At 37.9% G+C, this 25,030-nt stretch overlaps 1 protein-coding gene across 2 annotated transcripts in view; it reads left to right on the top strand.

Annotated features, from left to right (window-relative positions):
- Positions 1-25,030, top strand: part of LOC122812081 (gamma-aminobutyric acid type B receptor subunit 1-like) — a 2,214,644-nt gene that overhangs the window by 1,526,832 nt on the left and 662,782 nt on the right. For both annotated transcript variants that reach the window (XM_044084349.1, XM_044084350.1), the window contains one exon: positions 18,916-19,076. In XM_044084349.1, the coding sequence (XP_043940284.1) occupies positions 18,916-19,076 (161 nt within the window). The remainder of the gene's footprint in view (positions 1-18,915; positions 19,077-25,030) is intronic.

The following is a 25,030-nucleotide window of genomic DNA, read 5'->3' as shown; positions in this document are numbered from 1 at the left end:
ATTAGTGCTTCATGCAGGCAGGATATAAACCACAACAACTGTTTGCTACAGCAAAGTATGTTTTTTCAATAAAATGTGTGAAGCAAGGGACAATGCAGGGTATCTGAATGAGTGTGTATGTGTGTGTGTGTGTGTGGGGGGGGGGGGGGGCATGTTGTGCATCTGTAGAAGTAACAGACTTTTTTTCTTTGGCTCTTCAGAGGAAGAGTGGGGGGGGTGGGGGACTGAATTTTGAATAGAACTGTAATAACTACATTGAAGTTTTTTTTTTTCCATTCTTTGACAGGATAGAGCACTGGCTCATGGAACCAACAAAGGGTGCTGGTTGAGCCAGCTTTGCTTCTAGATGGAACACTTTAAATCGGATTTTTCACAAGTATCAGATGTTCAGAAGCCATACTATGACCTTTTGCAAATGGATTCACCCAGACCATCTGCACTCCCTTCAGTCTTACTTGCCTTGTTGGACACTTTTACAGCAGCCTCCTGACTCTCAACCTCCAGCCCCCAAGAAGACAGATTTTATAAAGTACCTAAGGATGTTTAATATTTGTATAAAAGACTGTCATCTGATCCTGATGTGGTTTTCATGTCCACAGATAAGCCAACCAAACTGTTTTCCTCTACCAAGCTTCTGTCTGCTGACAAGGACAGCTGTGAAATGGAGAGCTGTGGGGAAAAACTGTATTCTTCTGCTACCTTGGCTTTTAGGGTCATTAGTTATCAGACCAACATTATTAGATATGACCTGGCTCTTCTATCTCAGCTGCATGGGCCAGGTATTGTCTGACTTGCCTGATTCAGACAATAAGACTTCTGCTCTCTCTTTACTTAGCTCTATGTTTCAGTTAGATCATCCGTCCATTATATTCAGCTCTGATGAAGCTGATACCTCCTCTAGGGAAGCTGCATCAGGTTCTTTCATGAGAATATACTCCTGGTTTCAACTGCAGGCTTTATTTGATGACATTAAGGCCAAACTTTTTAGATTCTTCCTTAGATAGAAACCATTTGGCACTGCTTCTGCAGAATTGTTAAAAACCTTGCTGGATAACAGCAAGGTTATACAGGACCTCAAATATTTTTTTTTCCTATACCTAAATTCTAGAGGGACCTTCCATTGAAAACTTTTTTGCTTTCTGACAGCCTAGACAATCAGCTTGAAGTGAAAGAGTTTCTATGTGAATTTCCCAAATAAACCTATTCAGAGTGTGTGGGGCTAAAATCCCTGTTTTCCTGATAAATCTACCTCTGTCTGACATCTAGCCAACCCTATCCCTCAGCCAGATACATCTGTCTCTCCGGATGATCATTTCCTTCCTAGTTTGGCAAGAGATATCTACAGACACCTGGGTTCTTTCCATCATACAACATGGTTATCTAAGTCCCTTCCCCATTTTCTGTTCTCTCTCAATCTCTCCTTACCATCTTCCTTATTTTCCTTTGGTCCTACAGGATCTGATGGAACAGGGAACCAGACTACGTGTTTCTTTGGAACACTGGAAAATATGTCATTTACAAAATCTCTCTATGAGCCTTATTATCAGATGAATGACAAGCAGAGTCCCTTTAAAACTTATTTTAAGAGAAATATCTGCTTTTGGTTATAAATTAAATTAAATCTCAGACTCTTTTTCTTGCAAAGCCTCATTCCACAAATCTAACTGATATTTTTACAGTCTCACATTTATTCACTAATTTCATTGTTGCTGGTCTTCTTTCTGTTCATCCCCATCTCATAACCCCAAACTCTGGTTCAACTCCAGGGTACTCCCAATTCTTCCAGTCATCTCTTGTGCTTTTTTCTGTTCCTCGAGCATTTTTCTTTGTAACTTTGGAAAAGGGTTTCACTGACAGTGTCTCTCTATGAGCCTTACCATCGGTAGAATGAGAAGCAGACTCTCCTTCTGTTTGATAGCTCATCTGTTGTTGGACAGACATTTGTATTTCCCCCTTAGCTTGTCCCACATAAAAAAAAAAATGATCCTCCAGGAAACAGTATTTTGAACAAAGTTGGATATAGCAGCTTGACTCTAATACCTGCCTGTCAACATTCCTTGATTGTTGTTTTAAATTTGCTTCTCTTCTGCCTGGTGTTGAGTGAATAATAATTTTTCACACACACTCTACAGTCCCCAGTTTTTAATATGTTGCCCTCCTGCCACAGTTATGTCAGGATCAACTCTTTGTGCTGGTATGATTGCATCTTTACTTATACAGATCTTGGCTGCTTTCTCATGCCCATGTTTGGACTGTGCACGTGATGTGCCCTTTCAAATAACAAATCCTGCCATGGAATACAAGTCCAGTTACTTATTTGCAATTTCATAAAACTAATAAAATAAAAAAGGATTTCATCCCAGAATGCTTCTGTTTCCCAGGAAGGAGGGGTCATGGTGTCCCATTCTAGATCTGACTTATCTCAGCAGCTTTCTCAAGGTTCCTTCCTTTAAGATGTTATCTCTTCAGACTTGCTTCTCTCTCTTTTGTTTCCCTAGGCATTTCTAGCTCCTTGGATTTGAAGAATGTTTACCTCCATATTTCTATTCATCCTTTTTCAGGAAATATTTATGTTTCTCTGTTTCTTACTTTCATTATCAGTTCTCTACTTTGCCTTTTGTTCTTTCTACAGCTCCAGTGGTATTTATCAAATGTCTGGCCCCAGTGGTAGCTATTTGCAGACTTCAGGAAATCCAAATATTACATTATCTGAATGACCTTCTTATTCAAGCCCACTCTTAGCTACTCCTGCTTCAGAATCCACACTTCACAATACTGTTCTTGTGCAGTGTGAGATTCATTCTCATTCTCAAAAACTCTGTGTTGACTCCCTCTCAGGACCAAGTGTTTTTAGGTTGCAGGATTCAGACCAATTCAATGTTAGCTTGTCTTCTACCTCCCATGGTCCTTACCTTGACAACTTCTTTATCTTCTAGTTCTTCCTGCAAGGGAATTTCTCCAAGCTCTAGGGTTCATGACATCCCCCATTTCTATGGTCCCTTTTGCCAAACTCCACATCAAGACATTTCAGTGGATCTTAAGGCAATTTGATTCTAACACTGCAACTCTCTGGAGTTTCCAGTCCCTCTTTTACCCTGCCTCAAACTTGAACTACGCAGGTGAATTCAGCAGATCTCTCTAAATCCCATTCTGCCTTTTCAGATTCCTCTTCTTTTTCAAGAGCTGTACATGGATCCTTCCAGTCAAGGTTACAGAGCTTTCTCCAGCAATCTGAAAGTTCAGGGTTTCTGGTCCCATCAGCAGATGTCATACCACATCAACATTAAAGAGATGAGGGCTCTAATCTAGCTCTTCAGGCCTTAATCATGCCATTTGGGTTCCAGGTCCTCTAAAGGTTTATACAGACAAGAACACAGGCATGTGGTACATCAACAAGCAGGGGTCTTACCTTCTTTGCAGGCTGGCCCTTCAGGCTTGGGATTTTTGCAATCCACCATCACTTGCGTCTTCAGGCAATTGACATCCCTTCAGAGCACATTCTGGTGTCAGACTGTCTCTCTTCAGGTAGTTGACATCCCTTCAGAGCACATTCTAGTGTCAGACTCTCTTTCAGTAGGTCCAGGACATATCCTCAAAGATAGATGCTTGACAGTGTTTCTAGACATTGTCCATTGGTGGGGTGTTCCTCAAGTCGATCTATTTGCCTCCCCTCTGAACAGACAACTTCCTCTGTTCTGTTCCAGAATTTTAACTCCACTGGCTTGGCAAGTGGATCTCATATCTTTTTCTTGAAAGGGGATGTTCCTGTACACTTAACCCCTCTTCCTCTTCTTCCTAGAGCCTTGTATAAGATCATGTAGGACACACCCAGAAACTTGATTGTGACTCCCTTTTGGCAGAGACAGCACCGGCTCCCCCTTTTCTCTCACATGGTCAGGGGGAATAATCACACATTACCTTACCATATAGATCTTCTCATCCAAGATAAGGGGTCTCTCATTCATCCTCATTTGTCCAGACTTCAACTGACACTTTGGGTGATAGGGTTTTGATTAATTTTAGGCACACTTTTCTGGGGCTGTGCTTCAGATTTTGCAGTTTGCAAGTAAATCCACTGGTAGAAAATCCTATGTGGCTAAATTGAAGAGATTTTCTATTTTGTTGTCTCATGACTAGGATCTTTGTTATTTGTTTTAATTGCTCAATACTGATTTGGCATACTCTTCTGCTAAAGCTAATTTGTAAGCCATTTCTGCCTGTCTGCCCTTGAATCACCTTTGTCTTCTAGTTTTGAAGTTAAGCAATTCCTAAAAGGTGTCTTTCATATCACCATACTAAAAGTTCTGTCATGTCATACTAAGAAACACAACTCATGTTCCCAAATTAGCAAACAACATCTAAAAAGAAGATTATTGTACAGTTACCACCCTCTGAAAAAACAAATCCTTTCTCAATGCGGGGATGTCCATCCCAACCCAGGACCCTCCACTGATTTCACAGCCCATCATACTTCCAGTAAAAACCTACAATTGATAACTCTAATCCTATAAAGCATCAGAAACAAAAATCACAAACTGCCATGCTTGGATTTCCCAAACCCAACCTGATATAGTTGCTACTACTGAAACCTGATTCAAACCTTACATAAAAGGCACTGAATTTCTCCCACTAGGCCACAACTGTCTTCGATCTGACAGGCCCCATAAAAAAGGAGGTGGCATTGTCATACTCTATTCCAACCACCTCAACATTGTCCCCTACTCTAGCCCCATACTTCAATTTGAATCTGCAGAAATTCTCATTGGGTATCTCCAATTAAATAACACTGTGAAAGTAGCAGACTCCAAATCAGACTTCAGACCAGTGACAAGTGGAGTACCACAGGGTTCAGTCCTGGGTCCTCTCCTGTTTGGTATCTACTTCTCTGAAGTACAGGCTAACACAGAAGGTCTTTGGCTAACTAAATTCACAGATGACTGCAAACTAGGAGCCATAATTGAAACTCCTAATGATGTGGACATCCTACAAAAGGGCCTCACTGAGACAGATGCCTGGTGTCAAAGACATGGTCTCAGGCTCAATGCCAAAAAGTGCATTGTCATCCCCTTTGGTAGAAATTCTGTACCCATGAACTACCACATAAGCGGTAGTCTACTTAACACCAAAAGTGTAATAAGAGACTTTGGGACACAGGTGGACAGTAGTCTCTCCTTTGATAATCACATTGCCAAAGTGGTCAGGAAATCCTTCTACGTGGCACACCTCATCACAAAAGGTTTCTCATCCAGAAAAAAAGAGGTCATTGTTCCCCTCTACTCATCACTCATTAGACCCATTATAGAGTACAACGCCCCTTTTGGTATGTACCTCACAAGACATCTACAACAACTGGAAAGGCCGCAAAAATACCTCACAAAGAGGATTACTGGCCTCAAACAGATGCCTTACGCAGACCGTCTCAAAAAACTCCAGCTTTACTCCGTCGCATATCGCCTACTCAGAGGTGATCTCTGCCTAACATACAAAGCTATGTCAAACCCAGAGCTGTTGGACATGCTCCACCTAAAGAAATCCCAATCCCTCCGAGCTACACGCTCTATGGACCTAAACCTGTTGTCACCACAATAAACAGAACATGCTGGAAGGATAGATTCCTGTCCCAAAGACTTCCCATACTCTGGAACAGACTACCTATCTATGTCAAACAGAGCTCCTCATTAGCACTCTTCAAGAAAAATCTTGATGATTGGATAGGTAATAGGAAATTCACCCCGGTGATCACTTCTGTGGTTCTGCTTGACAGGGGCACAGGAACATAATTTTCTTGGGTGGCGAAAGCCAGGGTACATTTTTGGCTAGGCTTGTATAGGCCCTAGGGCCAATAGCCTAGTACCTACATATGAACCTATAAAAAAATCTGTATAGTCAATCTCTACATTCTCCCCAGAAATAACATTCCTATACTAGAAAGAAAATCCTTGCCTGGACATCTAAAACTGTTCAAAATGAAACAATCATCCTAGATGACATTAACACCGATTGGTTAGAACTTATCAAAAAACAGTCCACCTCCAACATAAACCTATTATCCTACACCCAAGTAGTAACAGACATTACCAGACCCAACCAAACCAAAAACAATGACTCTACACTAGATTGGATTCTAGTGTCTGACCTGAGTAAAATTTCAGCCACAGGCACATTACCTCAAACCGTAAGTAATCACCTACCTGTTTATATCCTTCAGAAATACTCCCCCACCCACAATACCCACCAGAATAAACTAGCCAGGAACCTATCCAAATTCAGCCCAGAAACTTTAAACATCACCTTCCTACAAATAGACTGGAGTGCCCTAAAAGTGCTACCCTTAGATGAGACAGTTGAACTCTTCAATACCACATTTTTAAATATTCTAAATAACTTCACTTCTCTATGAGTAAAATTAATCAAAACTAACCATGCTAAATGGTTAACTAGAGCCACAAAACAACATATGATAAACAGAGATAGAGCATGGAAACTCTGTCTTAAAACCAAACATACTGCTCACCTCTTAGAATTTAAACAACTCTGAAATCAAGCCAAACACTTCATAATCAGAGACAAGAAAAACTTCTACCTCACATCCCAAAAACAAAACATAAACAATGCTAAGAAATTCTGGGGTACCATCTCTAGTTTACTGTATCCAGGTAGCAAAAACAACCCATGCCCACATCCAGACAAATCCCCCAATGAAATAGCAACCCTTTTCAACACACAATTCATAGACACCATATCCATACTCTCTGCCACCCCCCACACAAACAAATTATAAAGCTAGTGAACACACAGTCATGCAACTTTCACACAACCACCCAATGCTTGCATTTCCTTCTTCCCTATCCCCACAGCTACCATTCACAAATTACTACTCAAACTAAAACCCTGTACACCTGCTCTAGATAATCTACCCCCAGATTACTTACAAATGTCAGCCAAATCTATAGCCTACCCCATTAGCATATTAATCAACAGATCCTTCCAAGAGTCTCATGTACCTGTAATCTTGAAAAAAGGTTACATATTCCCGTTTCAGAAAGGTGGCCCTAACATAGATTTCACCAATTTCCGGCCAATTGCAATACTCTCCCCACTATTCAAAATCATGGAGAAATGCATCCATGCTCAGCTCCTAAATTTCCTAACAGAAAATAAGATGTTATCCCCATCCCAATATGGATTCTTCCCATATCACAGTACTACCACTGCACTCCTATCATTCATGAACACTGTTACCCAAACAAGGGGCACTGGAAAAAAATGTTTCCTCTCTATTTCTGGACCTCTCCGAAGCCTTCAATACCACATCCCACCCCTTACTCCTGGCAAAGCTATCCAATCTGGGAATGTCACCCCCCCCCCCACTCTTAACTGGTTCTCTGATTATCTAACCAACAGACAGCAAGCCACTAAATGGCTCCACTCTTTCTCACCATTTTTCAATATACACACAGGAGTTCCCCAAGGATCTACATTGGGACCTCTCCTTTTTAGCATATTCATTACTGACTTCCACTCCACCCTCCTCCTAAATCCTGTAATACAATACGCAGACAACTTAACCATTATTTGCATTGCTGACAAAATTCCTAGCTAGGACCCAACATGCTTTCTCAATCACTGAGGAATGGATGAATAAAAAACATCTAGCGCTTAACCCAAACAAAATTAACCTGCTTCTATTCACCCCCAAAAAATCACACACCCCCCCCCATAGAGCAGATTTTAATATCTATTCACAAAACAAAACCTGCATTAGAGCAGTGTCTCAAACTAAACTTCTAGGAGTTATAAGAGATGAACACTTAACCTTTGATCTACACATCCAAAACTGCATTAGAAAAAGAACATCAGAAACTAGGTACCTTCTATAAGCATAAATTGTACCTCACACCCACCACTAGACAAACCCTTGCACTATCCTATTTGCTTCCTTCACTTTTATACAATGTCCATTTGTTCACTAACATTCAAAGTTCCTTAAAATCCAAGATCGAGTCCTGTTATAACAAGGTTGCCAGGTTCACTACCAACAAAACTTACTCCTCCCATCACTGCATCTCCCTACGTAACTAAAATGGCTCAAACTTCCCCATCACCTAACCTACTTGCAGTTAACCACAGCTCACAATATCATTAGCAAACCTTCCAATTGTCCTCCCCTCACCTCCCTGTTTACTTTCCATAAGCCTTCCTGACAACTCAGATCTGAAAATAAATTCCTTCTAAAAGTGCAAATACCCAGTCTAGCAGTTGGTCAATCTCTCTACTCATGTACCATTGCTACAACTTGAAATTCCCTACCCAGCTCTATCAGAACTATTTCCAATCACATATCCTAAAACAGCATCTCTCAGCCCTATGGCAATGTACATGTGGCTATGACTACAGCGCATCATCCCCCACCTGATCTCACTAAATTTTTTCTCCCCTCTATTTAACAGTTATACAACTATCTCTTGCTGTCTTCACTCTACAGTATCCAAAGCAGATGATATATTGCATTTTGTATATAATGTATATTGCCTTGTTATTCTAGCTAGAAATATATGAAAGATCTTATGTCTTTTTTTAAAGTTATTTCTCTATGTATATAGAAAATGTGATTGTATTTAAATTTCTTTTGTATGTGGAGCTTTCCTCCCTGGGCCTCCACTGAAAATGGGCACTTTTGGCCCAGTGGACCATCCCGGTAAACAAATGCAAATAAATAGATAATAAATAATATCAGGCCATAAGAGATCATATTCCCCCTTCTTGGAACCTTAATGTTTCTGAAAAATTGACTCTGCTCCCTCTTGAGCCTGCATTTCTGTCTTCCCTGAGTGCCATACTTGGAAGACTATATTGTTGGAGGCTCTAACTTCTGGCAAGAGAGTTGCTGAGCTTCAAACCCCCTCTTGACAGTTCCTAATTTTTTTGTTTTTTCATAAGGACAGAGTGTCTCTTTGCACATATCTTTCTTTCCTGTTCTATCACTATTGCGGCTCCTCTGGCAAAAGATATAACATCTCCCTTTTTCCTTTGTCTCTGATAGTCTACCGAGTAACTATCCTGAAATCCTATTTTATCAAATTCACATGCTCACTTTTTCATCACTGGGTCTCCTGTAGCATTGCCATTGGCATTCTGCATTTTTAATGTAATTCAATACTTTTTGTCTATATCTGTGAGGCCTTTCACATTCCAAAATAATATGTTTAGTGTAGCTATTATGATAAGGTGTTTTATTCTTAACTATTATATTTGACAGTTTTTTAAATGTCTATTTTCAACTTTTGTGGTACATGCACCCCCTAATGTTTGTCAGGCTGATCCTGTATACAGTTGTTTCTTGTCATCTCCATTTGAATCTATATCACATTTTGCAAGACTTCCACAACCGTATCAAAAAACAAAAAGCTTTACTGTACATCCATGCAAAAAAACACCAAAGCAATCGACAGAAATGCTGGAGTACCATTAAACAATTACTTACACCTAGGCAGAACACAGCCCCATCTCCAACCACTCCAAATACCACAGATAGTATAGCCACACAATTAATTCACACTTTATCAACTCTATTCTCTCCCTAGTAGAAAATAACAAGACCACCCTATCTATCCCCAATGTACTAGGCACTTCCCCCAATTCCTTTACAATCAAATCAGTTCAAACTAACATAAAAAAATATGTCCAAATGTAAGCCATTATCACTTGCAGCTGACCAACTCTCCAACCAATTTCTAAAATTAGCAGCAGACTCCATCTCTTACCCTACATCTCTCCTAATAAACTGGTCAATTACTGAGCATTATGTTGCAAAATCTGGAAAGTCTCCTATCTCATACTCATCCACAAATTCTCAAACTGCAGGCCAATTGACATATTCCCTCCTATAGCCAAAATTCTTTAAAAATGTATACACAGACAACTCCTTAACTACCTGCTAAGTAATAATCTCCTATCTGCATCTCAACATGGCTTCAGATCTAAACACAGTACCACCACTGCCCTTCTCAGCTTTACAAACTCAATCAACCATCTTAGAAATGATAACCAGCTTGTCTCTGCCATCTTTCTTGATATGTCTAAGGCCTTTGATACAGTGCCACACCAAAAGCTGCTAAAAACTAGCTACTTTAAATCTAGAATTCCAAATCCAGCCCAACAAAAAGGTGAAGCAATAAAGCTCTGAGAGGACAAACTTGGATCAAAAGTAGCCAGTGGTGCAGTGGCGACATTGTTGCCTGACAGCTACAGGTTGTCTGGTTTGATTCTTGGCTGGGGTGCCTTCTGTGTGGAGTCTGCATGTCCTCCCTGTGTTTGTGTCGGTTTGCTCTGGTGTCCTCAATGGATATTTGTCCCTATTTTGGGTTGGAAGGTTGGCATAATGGTTAAAGTGTTAACCTTATAGACAAAAGGTGCAGGGTTTGATTCTGACATGGGGTAATTGGCTAGGCTTATAATAGCCTACATGGTGAGTTAGCCTAGTACTAATCTATGACCCTATGACCCTAATACATAGACACTATTAATGCTCACAAAAATACGTTTTCTTTTGACATACACTTCATCAGTAAAATGAATAATCTATAACCAGTTTTGGTTCCCAAATGCCAGGTATACATATGTTTTTCAGCTTAGGTTGTAACAATTAATTAATTGATTGGTTCACTTTTCATTGGTTGATATGTAAGAGAAATAGTATATATAGAAGGAGTTTAATTCAGCCCTGCATCTGATGAAGTGCATGTCAAACGAAAACGTATTTTTGTGAGCATTAATGGTGTGTATGTATTAAACTTTTTATCCAAGTTTGTCCTGTCAGAGCTTTATTGCTTCACTTTTTTGTTGGGCTAGATTTGGAATTCTTGTTGAACTTTTAGCCCACTTGGTAGTTATTTTGATATACTTTAAATCTAGCCCAGCTTGTCCTCCTCTGGTTTCTCAGTTAGTTAACTGACTGCCAGCAGGCAGTTAAGTGGCATACTGAACTATGCACCCTACTACCAGTTTCAGTAGGAGTACCCCAGGGCTCAATTCTCGGTCCACTGCTTTTCGCCATATTCACCAATCGGCTCAGCACAGCCACCCAGTATGCAGCTATTGTTCAATACGCTGATGACTCCTCCCTCATATGCTCAGCTCCCTCCCTACCAGAACTACAAACAGCCCAACAATATTTCCAGGACATTGAAGAATATGTCTCTGACTCTCAACTTATATTCAGTCCAAATAAAGCAAAGCATATGCTCTTCACTGATAGTAAAGCACCTGATAACTATATCCCTTTCACCATCTACTCAGCTAATAAAACTAAAATAGAACCTGCACAGCATACCAAACTCTTTAGAGTTACAATAGATGACAACTTAAAATTTGACAAGCACTTCACTCTACCTATCAAAAAGATCCACATTAAGCTTGGTTCACTGTAGAGAGTCAAGCCTTACCTAACGATGCCACTTGATATTCCATAGCAAGGAGCCATCTACTGTCTACCCTCCTTTGTGGAGCCATCTACTGTCTACCCTCCTTTGTGGCTCACCAGTATTTGCTAACCTCAGAAAATCTGACAAACAAGCTGAAGTCCTGTTATAACAAAATCACAAAATTTGCTACTAACCCCCCTCACAGATTATATCACTGTACAGCACTTCATAAAGTAAATTGGATCAAACTATCTCATCTCCTATCTCTCAAGCAACTAACATTTGTTTGTTGAATCTTATACCATTCAGATTACTGTTCATCACTTAAGAACTTAGTTCAGCCCTACTCAAACAACAGAAGATCCTCTCAACAAATTGCTGCTTACAGTAGCTAAACCTAATGACTATAATGGCAATTCTGTGTTCTCTTACCAAATATCCAAGTACTGGAATTCCATAACTGAAATGATACTAAAACATTAGCAATACATCCAAATTTAAAACACTGCTTAAGGTGCACCAAGCTAACACTTAATTCTGCTCCTGCACTACCCCAAGCGGATCTATTCTGTCCATCCCTTTTCCTTCAACCATAATTATCTTTTTTTCTTTTTCTGTTCTAAGCTGCTTTTTTCAGTGCTCACCAAATTTCAACTTCTTTTTACCTACCACTAATTTACTACTCCTTTAATCACTTTACACCTATCTCAAGTCTTAGTCTCCACACTGCCATGCTGTCACTGTCTTAAGTACATGCCACTAGCATATCATCTGTTTTTTTTTTTTTGGAGTCTATATCATAATGTCAAACTAACATAAGTTTGAATGTTGTAATATCAAACCCTAAAGTCCGAAACCCAATAACGAAAACACAGAATAGAGATTTTTTTGCCAGGGAAAACAATCGTTCTTCTGTGACAAAAAGAAATTTAAACCTTAAACTTAAACTAAAATGGGGGGTGCTTCACCCTCCCCACACCCCTACTTAAATATACCAACTCCGAGATCGCGCCACAGTGAAGGAAATAGCAAAGCCCCGAAAATGGACTACCGATTTTTTCCCTGGGGAAAGAAAATCAATGTACCGTGGCTTCGCTATTTCTGAATTTCACTCTATCACCTCACAGCAAGACATTGTCCCGTTTGATTCTCAGCTAGATCATCTACTGTGGAGACATGCGTGAATGGGCGTACCTTCGTTGAAGGTTGTGCGTTAGGGCTGGCAACTCAGCATGTAAAAATCAACTGCCAATCATTAGCGGACCGGAGTTCCGCTGTGGCGACCCCTAACCGGGAAAAGCCGAAAGACACAACAACACTCTTTAGGGTTTGATATTTTATATTACAACGTTCGAACTTATGTTAGTTCGACGTGATATAGACCCATTTTTTTTTTTTTTTTGCCTTCTATACAATATATGATATTAATACTATTTTCCTCCTATACCATTACATTTTACCTAAAAATCTACAATTTCCCTATGATGGTGCAATCTACTTTTATTTGTCAGATTGCTAGTTAGCAATTTTTTTCCACTCAGAATATTATTACTCTATATTGTATATTTTGTTAGACATCTATTTATTTCTTCAATTTAGTTATTTAGTATTTCTTGTACTATCCTGTAATGTGTTTTCTTGTATTGTAAAATTGTTGTGTGTTTCTGGTATTGTATTGCTTGGATTTGCATGTGGTTTTTGCAAAGGAACTTTATCCCCCAGGCTTCCTCTGAAAATGGACTTCTGGCCCAGTCAGACATCCTGGTAAACAAATAAAAAATAAATAAATAAATTCTTGTTATAATGAAAACCCTCAAACAAACAAAATAATACAAACATACACTTATAACCTGTTAACTTAAAACAAACACACAAAACTATGTACATCTTCATATAATGAAGTTTAACTCTCCTGATAGGAGCAATTGCCCCAAATCAACAGCTGTACCCAGACGCATTAACTAACCTAAAATTAAGGTTATGCATGCTAAGATCCATGTTACAGCCTGTGCTCCTACTTAAACTAATTGCTGTCTGTTCTTGTCTTATCTTTACTCCCCTCCCAGATGTGAAAAAAACAATTTGTTTTCAGAAAACATTCACTTTTAGCCTTAAGAAAAAGTACTCTGGCTATCTTTAAATAAAGCTAAGTGATGCACTGTTCTAGTAAATGCATTAAATTATTTAGCTACCAGAAAAGCTGCTCTTATTCACTTTCAATAATTTCAAAATTTTATTTTTCACTGAACTGCTTGCCCTTGTAACTTTTAATTTTAGGTTTCTCTCAGTAAACAATGTCCAGACCTCTTGGTTTATTGCCTTCACCTTTAGTCGTCTTGTTTCCATAAAAATATAAGAAGAAAATATATAAAAATACGTCCTAAGCCCCAAATTTCTCAACTGGCACTGCAGATTTATTTGCTTAAAGAAAACTAATTTTTACATTGTGGTCCTTCATTTTTTAAAATCAATTTACATTCATAAAAAATGACATGAGATTAAGCCAAAGGCATTAAATCCAGACGTTCACCCCTGCAAAAGTAAAAAGAAAACATTTCAGTACCATACATATTATAACCAATGCGCACTTACATCCCATCCCCCACCCCGACATTCCAAGATTGCAACCTATTGAATTAAATGTGATTTTTGTCAAGCCTTTTTTTCTGTTTTTACATATAATGTCTACATTTGTTAAAACTAAAAAAGAGAGAATAAAAGTACTTGTTTACTTTAGTATCTTTATTGCATACAACAATCACTGAAAATACTTTACTGTATGTCATGCAAATTATATCTTAACAAGTTTTATAAAATACTGCTAAGAACAAAAGCTCTCTCCTTGGATTTTCATTTTCCCTTTTTCTGCATTTTATTTCCTTCTAAACATTAATGACATGAAGTGTGGCATATGCCTGTCAGTCCCCCAACAAGTTTAACAAAGTGAGCAAAAATCCAATCTTTCAAAGCCAATTTTTCTTGTAAAGTCATATTTTACAAGTATGATTGATGCTTTATAGTTTCACATTTATTCACTAATTTTTTTGGTGCTGGTCTTGTTGATCTCTATCACATAACCCCAGAACCTGGTGCAAGTCCAAGATACTTCCAATTCTTCTAGTCAACTACTGTGTTTTTTTTCTGTCTCTCAAGCATTTCCTTTGGTACATTGGAAAAGGTTTCACTAAAAAAATTCTTTCTATGAATCTTACCATCAGAAGAATGAGAAGCAGAGTCTCCTTCTGTTTGATGGCTCACCCCTTGTTTGACAAACTTGTGCATTTCTCCCCTAGGCTGTTCTGCATCAAAAATAATTGTGATCCTTCAGGAGAAAAATATTCTGAAAACAGCTCAATATACCAACTTGGATCTCTCACCTGCCTGTCATCATTCCCTGATTGCTGGGATAAGTGTGCTCCTCTCTTGCCTGGTCTACAGCGAATAATCATTTTCCACAAACACTCTATTCTTTCCAGTTTTTAATATGTTGTCCTTCTGCCACAGTTATGTCAGTATCAACCATTTCTGCTGGTATGACTAACTGTTTATTAATACAGGTTTTGGTTGCTTTCTAGTGGCCAGGATTCAAACATACACACAATGTGCCCTTTCATTTAACAGATCCTGCTGCAGAATACCAGTAGTCTAGTTACTCATTTGCGCTGTCATAAAATTAATACAGTCTGTTCCTTCCTGTTTCTCTAGTACAGCAGAAAATCTCCGGTTTTCTCTGCATGCTCTGTCCTCTAAGTCTACCATTTTTTGAAACAGCTCTTCTTGATCAGCCTGATACTCAGCCAGCATTTTCTTCATTTCAGTCTTGATCTTTGCAGCTCAGCAGTTCATCTGAATAGCTGTTTAAAGCTTCTTCCATTTTTCAGACTTTTGTTATTTGAATTGATATACTCCTTTAGTGCTTCATTTATTTTAATCAACTCTGAGCACATTTGACTTATTTTTTCTCTAAGTTACTGGAAGCCATCTGTTGTACTAAAGCTGGAGCTCAAACTGCTTTTTGCTGAACACCTACATGATTATTCCCATTTAGTGCCTTCTCTTCACCTTTTCTAGTTGATTTTCCTTTTGGCTCTCTCAGATTCTTCTTTACTGGCATCCAGGCAGTGTACTTACTAGCCAAAAATTGAATTTTAGTAAAACAGGCATAAGTACTGGCTTTTATCTATCAGTTTCTTTTCTCACACTGGTATTAAGTTGTTGATCAGTGTGCAGCCAACATGGAAAGCCACACTAGTCCTTCTTTTATGCCTAGTGAGGTTAATGATTTGTCCTTGAGTTAGTCTATCCATCTTTCCCCCCTTTTTCCTTCAGTTGGCTAGTGACAAGGTAGTACATGCCTTGGATTTATACAGACAGCTGAGATAATACTTTGATAAGACAAAAGGTATCAGAAAATCTGAGCATCTTTTTGTTTCCATTCATGCAAGAAAATTGGGTTTAGCAGTGTCTAAGGAAACCATCTCCTCCTGGATTCCAAAGGCCATTTCTATTTGTTATTTTTTATTGGCAATCGGCTTTCATCTTTGGTTTGTGCTCATTCTACCAGAGCAGTCACCTTTTCTAGTGCTTTTTTCCAAGGTTCTGGATACTAGAGACATCCTGGAAGCTGCTACTTGTCTTCTGTAGCACTTTTAGTGAGCATTATAAGTTGGATGTCATTTTCAGGACCAGAGTTGGATTTGCCAGGGCTATACTTCATGGGTTTGTGGAGGGTTCTTCTCTGTCTTCTTCTTCCCATGCTTTTCAGTAGCGTTTGCACTCTCCCAGTATAGGGAATACTGCATCAGTGTTAAAGAAGGCCATAGTACAGTTGTGTAAGATCATATCATAGCAGTAGATGTCCTAATTCCCACTGTTGCAGCATTCTGTCCTTCCCTCCTGCCCCCATTTTTTTATTTATCTGTTGGTCTTCTGCTGGCTGAAGGGTTTCTTCTTATGTCTTTATCTCCTTTTTTTCCCTTCTGTGAATGGACATGTTATTGTTTCTTTGTAATTGCTCTAGTTCTCCTGGGACACTTCATTTCTGTGGATAAGGTATCTGTCTATATATATATATATATATATATATATATATATATATATATATATATATATATACACCTTACTACTTGTGTGTAGGACATATGACTGTTGGAAGGGTAAAGGCTTCAGTATGCTGACCATACATGAGACTATCTTCAGCAGGATATCCCAAGTATAAAAGATATTGCAATAGTGAAAAGTAGGGCATTTGCGGTTATGGTAATATCTTACACAACTGTGCTTTACTAAGGATGGTAAAACCAGACCATACTTTGTCAGGATATTTTGATCCTTCACCCTAAAATTCTCCTCTCTATAAATAACCAGTCCAATGTCATATAAACTTTGTGAAGGGGAGAAAACAATAGTCAAAACAGGGTTGGGGATCACAATTCTGAGTCGGAGTGCATTCTTTGATATGTTAATATACTCCCACAATATGCCAATTACATTAAGCAGTGAAGACAAGGTAGGAATGAAGAATATTTGATGAATTATCAAGGGGTAAGGGGCAGACATGCTAATTTGATGTAAATAGGGCTAAGGCATGCAACAGAGTTACACAGTGGTTTTGCATATGATGGATAATATTAAAAAGCCAGAAAAATATGACTCACTTTTAGCTCAAAAACAATCCTGCAGACAAATGATATCGAATGTAACTAATTAACTGACTAACTAACTAGGTAGGTAAGTGAGTAAGTAAATGAATACAATTGTACTGGCTCTGTATGATCATCTCAGTGTGCTTCAGATTAATGCATCAACAGAATCAGATGTTCAATCTAATCTCATTCCTCTAAATCTATACTCAAACCCATTTTAAATGCAATATACTACTTCATGTTGTAAATTAAACTAGCTGTTTGCAGCTTTGAAGGATGTAAGCAAACATTGTTGCTGTTATCACTCATAGTACAGTGTGCCTCTGTCTCCTGCATTTAAATACTTTACTGGACATCAGCCTTGGTTTAATGTTTATTTACTTGTAGTCTAGTCTGACTATAGCAAAGGTGTAGGCAGCTGATGTGAAATGTAATTTTGCCCCATAGATTTCAGTAACCTTCTGTTTACATGTGCCATACTTCATTTGCAGCACATGGCATTTGGTGAGCTAATATGTATTATATGCCAATCACATCAAATGGCATCTTTGACTTAGTGCTGTGGTGTTAGTGTGGAGGACAGCAATGCAAACGCTGTTTTACACAATGTAAAATATGATAAAAAATCCACTGGGTATTTATTTTCTGTTGCACTGCAAAGCCCTCCATAACTCCCATTATGCAAGGGGCTATGCTCCTGCATCCCCTTACAATATAACAACTCTTGATGTCCTTCTGCCTTGGAGAAAAGTACATTTTCACAACACACTGTAACCTTGACTTTCACTTTAGTTGCCCTTTAATCATTATTAGCCTATGAACACTTGTCAGCAGAGCTGCCATTCAAACAAATATTCTACCTCTTTTATGGTTCCACTGTTTTTTTTCATTTAATGGAGAAAGTACAGACAAAAACGATTATTTAAAACTCTGTGAATCTTGTATCACAATGTTGCAGAAGTGCAGCACATGTACAATGTAAATAACTTGTGTTGATATGTGCTTCAGCATTGACTGGATTTCTGTTTTATGTATTTAGAAAAAAACTTTTAATGTAAACAGATTGCTAAAATAACATTTGGTAGGAATGAATGAAAGCTCATGTTCTCAACTGTTTTCTTCGGCACTGATCACAATGATTTATTCCGTACAAAAACCTGGAAAGACATTACCTAAATAGTTAATAATAACATATTTCAGTCACTGAGTGGATACCAAGGTTTAATTCCTAAGAAATGTTGGGATACTTTACTTCTTTGAGTAGCAGTGCAGATAAGTATACCTTAACTGATTAAACATCCACATGCATAATATTTAGTCAATACTTCTTGTTTATTAGTGCCTGTGTTTCTGTACTCACTGCTAGACATTTTCATCAGTATAAAACCATGAGAGTAAAATTGTAATGCAGTTTGGTCTGATTTAGAGGAGTTTATTGTCTGATATAATTATTTCTATTCATTCAGAATTGCACATAATCTTGCATTCCTCCTTTATTTCACTCTCCTGTGCATCACTGTTCACTCATGTTCCTGTTGCAGACACCCCTTTCTTTTCTCTCTCTCTCTCCCTCCGCCTTCCCTTCATCTCTCACTCTCTCTCTCCCCCTCTGTGAGGCTGGATGCTAATATCCAGTGTGACATCACAAGCTGCTTTTTTTCATTGATAGTGCTGCATTAAAATGGAGAGGGTTCCTGATTCCTTGCTTGCTTGTTTTTTCTGTCTCCCTCACACAATATATACCTGATTAACCAGGCAGTCTTTCTCTATAAAGTCTTCATCTGGAATGTCTATCACTAAGGAGCTAACCCTATGCCTTTTCTTTTCCCTCTTGTCCATCACTACAGGAAAGAAGTCCCTTCATATTGGCGCCTTTTTCCCCATGAGTGGGGGCTGGCCTGGAGGGAGAGCATGTCGACCTGCCATCGAAATGGCATTGGAAGATGTAAATAAAAGGAAAGACATTCTCCCGGACTATGAACTGAAACTCATCCACAGGGACAGCAAGGTAAGAGGCAATCATCCTTTAACTGTTCAGAAAGCAGAAAAGCTCTCTATTGCAAACGGCAGGAAAAGGGAGCCAACTGCACCAGTCATATCTATAGCATGATGGACATTAAGCATTCGCTACACATTCGCACTCTCTGAGGGAAATGAGGACAATTGGCTTTAAAGTGCTTCAGGCAGGATATAATTGCTGTTGGCTTACAAAAATGGAAGTACTTTTATCTCTTTAATTTGTGCCTACAAGGGTTAACAGAGGCATGATATTAACTGTGATAAAAGAGCAGATAGAGTACCTAGCCACAGTGGCAAAGGTATAATACTGTAGGTCAAGTTTATATTAAAACTGCATGGTCTTCTTCAAATAAAAAGACTTCTGTATGTAATGTCTAGAATCAAAGAGTTACAGAGAAAGGTAAAGATGTAAGAATGAAAAAGAAGGTGAAATCATAATATATGCTATACTGTGTTTTCCTTGTTATTTAATGTAATACCTTATAATGTTATTGATGCATATTTCTGGATTGAGACATCCTGTCACAAAAAAAAAGCACACACACTTTCAGATGACACACATGGCCATTCATTCTTGCAGTTTTTTTCCTTCTTGCTGTGCTGCGATAAGAGCTGCATGTACTGATCTCATATAAGTCATTAGCAACAGTTATTTTGAATATTAATGAGAGTTATAAGGCACTAGAGACACTACTCATACTTTATATTTAAGCCTGTGACCTTTAAAAAAAACTTAATGGTCTGTGGAACTATAGACCTCATGTAGTGAAGGAGGCCTTGCTAATCCAGCTTGTATCCATGCAAAATAACAACAGAACCAACTACATTTTTGTCTCATTGCTATGTTTTACTGTCTGTCTTGTTTTTTTGTTTATTTATGTAAGCATTTTATGTAAGTATTTGCTCTACATGAATTTTTTATGCCTATCAAATCATTCCTTTAACCCTAAAACTCATCATTGCGTTTATCATTTATAGACACACACACACATAATGTATGTGTGTGTGTGTGTGTGTGTGTGTATGTGTGTGTATTATATTTATATATATATATATATATATATATATATATATATATATATATATATAAAATAAAAATGTGCACACACATATGCATGCACACACGACATACCTGACGATCTGTCTTTTCAAGAACATCACCCATTCATTGGCCCCTGCTTTATTATACGTCAGTTATACGGGGATATATACTTCAGGAACATGGGAGTACATGACATGCCACCTTCCCCAAGATTCACATTGTAGCACATTTGTAAGTTGTGCTGAAATGGGATTTAGTGAATATGTCTTAAGGATACATGGCTAAGAAAAAACAAACTTGACAACATCTAGATCCAAATGCACTCAAACATACCCCCCCCACACACACACATATATATGTGTGTGCATGCATGTATGAACCCACATACACAGACAACACTATATCTGTACACGTGGACACACATAAGTTTATGCCTACACATGCTTCATATGTGTGTATACACATTACACACAGACACACACATGCACATATATACACACACACACATATATCTAAGTTAGTTGATTGAGTTTTCAGAAACTCGAAATTCATATTGTAGAGATGATATGATCACATTTCTAATAACTTGAACATTAAAAAAAAAACAATAAAGAACAAAAATCTATTTTTTTAAGGTTTTGCAGGGTGACAAGACCACCTGCAACCCCTACTCCCCCACACCCCCTGCTAATTACAGACACCAACTTCAACATCGCACTATGTTCAGGAAAATGGTAGGTTTCCCAATCCTCACTGTACCAGGATCTCTATCCAAAAGCTTTGGGTTTCAGAATTTTGATCATGTCATCTCACCATTATGAACTCTGAGTTTCTGAAAACTCAGTCAACTGAGAGGGATCCATATACAGATCAACTTACACAGTTTCCCTTTTTTTTTCCAAGGCTTATTTAAACTGCATATTATTCATAACATACGCCATCTCGAGGGACTTTTAAAGTATATTATACATGTATATACATGCACGCATGTATATGATCAAGTTTTTCAGATTTTATCAGACTTCTCAGTGCATGGTTTCCATACCCGTTTCCATGGAAACTTTTATGGATTATTGAAGAGAATGAACAACCTTCTGTTCCATTACCTTTCCTTATTTGCTCACAGTTTTGCTGGAGTAACATTAATATGTCTGCTGATGTTATGAGAGTAAGGATTAATATACTATTAAATGAATTTGTAATTTGGAAACCAGATGACAGGCATACAATGACAGAATTGAGAAGAAATGTATAGTGTATGACTTGGTGTACATTTTTAGTATGTGAACTAAAACTGTGTGCTTCTTTATTCTAAACTTGAATGCAAGTGTGTAACTACTTTATTTGTTGATTGCTTCTAGCCCTGTGTTAATAAATGCAGTCTTTTGTTTGCAGACATAGACTCATGTTTATGTTATGCACTTTCAGGATATGTATTTTTATGTATTTCTCATCCCAAGAACTTTTGTACTTGTTGTATACCCTTTATTAAGTTAAATCTTTACATGGGCATTTCTGGCTAGCATCCAGTAAGTATTAGTTATGCAGGGTATAGCAATCCAGCACCTATACCCACACCAGATTTGATCAGCCAAGATATCACTCTCTCCAGTTCTTTTGGATGACCTGCAACTCGCGTAGTGGGACTGGTATACTAGTTTGGTATGAACAGCAGAACTAACATTTCAATTACAATGCTCTAAAGTTGTGTCTGTTAAATATAGCAACCTTATCAGATCTTATTAAGAAAGTTCTGAAAATGTTTACAGCAATTTATTTTGCAGCTTAATGTATACGTCTTCGTTGCAATTTATTATTTTTCATATTACTAGTAGTAGTATTTAATCTGAGTGAGATTCTCATAAACTCTTTTTTCAGTTTATGTGTTAGTTGACTGGAATGGGTAACAATTACCTATTTATAAAGATTTAAATTTAATTTTGGGATGAAAAAGTATGTGACTTCTTTTGAATGGTCACAACCTATATGATAACATTCAACATTAGATTCTGTCTGTCTGTCTATCTATCTCTGGAAGAAAACTGTCAGAAAGTCAGGCACCTGGTCTGTAGTCCACTATCATGCAGTCTGTCGCACTGGCAAATGGACCAGTTGGGTAAGCTTTCCACTAGCGGAGTCATGTCATAAGACTAGCTTTCCACCCACAAGACTGTAACCTACAGAAGGTATTCAAACTGTGCACCAAATAAATATTAGCAGCTGTTATTTTGTGTGTTTTTGAGAACATACAGTGTAGTCTGCACTACCACTGACAACTGTCACACTGAGCTTGCAGTCCTGGGGGGGGTGGCATTGCCTTCTTAGTCTTGTGACATCAGCCTACTGCTTAGGGGTGAGAGACTGCTTACATTTCTGTTTGTCTGTCTACAGCACGTCTGTTTGTCAGCACTTCCATGCTGCTGATCTGAACGTTTGGTGACTAATTGTCCATCATGTTTGTGTCAGTGGCTCACAGTTTAGCTTGTTTAACATGCTACTCCCACAGTTTTTTTTTAAACTAGTTATTGGTAAAATGTGTGTGTTATGTCTCATTTGCAGTCCTCTTTAATTCATCTGCCTCTGTAGTATATTTCTATTTTGAAATCGTAATCTTCTCTTGCATGATATCTACATTTGCTTCAAAAGAGAAACATATTGTGTATCAGAAAAGAAATAGAGACAGTAAGTTCTTCAGCTAATGACAACTGCAGTTTCTTTCAAGTGTTGCTTGTGATAAAATGAAAAGTTAAAGTATTGAACTAAAAGTTAAGTGATGAAATGTACTTCAGCCAAGTTTTCTTGAAGACATTAGCATGTGTTTATAACAGCCTAGAAGTAATGAACAAAGTAAAAACATAGGCCATTTTAAGGAAGGGATGTAAGCCACTGTGACCAAACACCATGTAATTGTAAGTCACATCATGGAAAGGATACTGCCAGCACTGAGGTAATTTACTGCATATGAGAAGCTCTGATTTACTTTCACTAGCAACAGATTTTGAATGAAAGCTACAATAAGATCTGGAATCGTACTCTGAGTGACCTACAAAAATAGAAGAACATTTGAATCTAGATAGGAAAATGGTGTTTAAGTAATGTATTCTGTGGTTTAGCAGATGTGATTTAAAGCCATAGGCCTTGTGTTTTCTTCAGATTGAAGAAAGGCAGACGACAAAAAACAGCAAAATTAATGCCAAAGTCTGCTGATTTTATTTTGACATTTAAACAAGTTGTGTGAACTTTCATATAAGGAGCTTAATCGTTACAGCTGCAAAATCATAATGCTAGCAGAGTTAGTATGAAGATCTCTGCAGATCACCAAATTAAATAACATAAGTGTTCTAGTCTTATTACAACTTGTTCATTTATATCAGTGTGGGTTGGAAATCTCAATTTTTGAAAGATTTTAAAAGCCAGTAACTTTCTCATTAAGCCTGTTATTATCTATTAATTTGCATATGCATCTATTGTTAGGTTGACCTTTGAAAACAGAAGGGTGCATTTTCAGTGTCCCCATATCAAAAAGATATGCATGTAACATTAAAGGAGGCATATGCAATGGAAAAATGTACACAATCCATGATATAGAATTATTCAAAGAATAATTAAAAAGCTAGAGATCTCAAGTGTTTCCAAAGTAACACATGAAGTAAGTCAGCTTTGTCTTGTTGAGAGACAGCCTTGGCAATGATCCAGTTAATTGTCCAAGTGCTGTAGGAGCTGGCCACAGACAGTGAAAATGAATGTCAATGCCAGTTCAGTCATATGTGGTGGAAGGAGGCAGTTTTATTCACCATAAGCCCTACCTCTATGGTTTAATAAGAGCTGAGGTTGCATATGGGCTGGGGACATGAACTTGGCTCTGTTAAGCTGTGGTGATGTAGTAACCTTTCAGGAGAAGCTCAGTAGTTTAAATAGCTTTGAACATACTTCACTGTTTTAGCAGTACATCACATTAGGTTGGTTCCATCTAGTCCAACACAGCAAACGAAAACAATTATAGTTTGGCTAGGACATCATACTGCTGAAACTGCAACTTTTCGTTCTATATTGATATTATTTTGGGCAGTCTATTACCTTTCGGTAGTAGTAGCACAGAGCTTTGTGTGAATTAGTGGCATTTGCATATGCTTCATATAAATGCAGTAAAACTGAGTGACATGACTACATGAAAAGTGGGCATTCCCTTAACAGCTCACATGCTGGAGTATCTGACTGTGTTAATGGTGTGATACAGAATGGGGTTAGTGTTTACTTAATGTTTTATTTATCTATACATTTGTAAATGCTAGAAATGCTATATTAAGTTGGAAGTTATTGCAAGGATGTAACACTGCTGGCCAGTAATCACAGACTTTCTTGAGTACTACTGTATTCATAATGGACTTGTTCTTGGATTAAAGCCATATTGCTGAATATGTTGCTTGTGGTCCAATTTAATGATAACAGTGCAATTCTGTCTATTTGTGTCTAACTTGATCCGATATTATTGTGAATTAGTCAGTATAACCAAAATACAGATAAAAATTATTTCCACTCATAGCCAAGTTGATAAGTGTTTGAGAAATGTATATCAAGTAATTTACTTTGACAGCAGACACTAAAAGATTATGACAGTATATACAGCTATAGAAAATAATAAAGTTTGAATGTGTTTTAGAAAATAATATCTTTATGTTTGAAAATAATCCCTCCAGAAGAAAAGAGAGGTATCAATGAGGGCCTTGATGGCTTCAGCATTTCCAGACATGGTCATGGAGCATTGGGGAGATTTTTGTGACTGTTGTCTACATTTAGTAATGAATGCACTTGTGTGACTCTAATAAAGTGCATAGAATTCCTCTTATTTACTTAGTATAAAATAGCTTGAAAAAAATTGTCTTGAATTTGCTTTTTTAGTG

The sequence above is a fragment of the Protopterus annectens genome, chromosome 9.part0 (genome assembly GCF_019279795.1).
Source record: "Protopterus annectens isolate FY-2018-M chromosome 9.part0, PAN1.0, whole genome shotgun sequence".
NCBI classification, from domain to species: Eukaryota; Metazoa; Chordata; order Ceratodontiformes; family Protopteridae; genus Protopterus; species Protopterus annectens.
The sequence above is the reverse complement of the archived record's forward strand: the minus strand, read 5'-3'. Positions and strand labels throughout refer to the sequence as shown.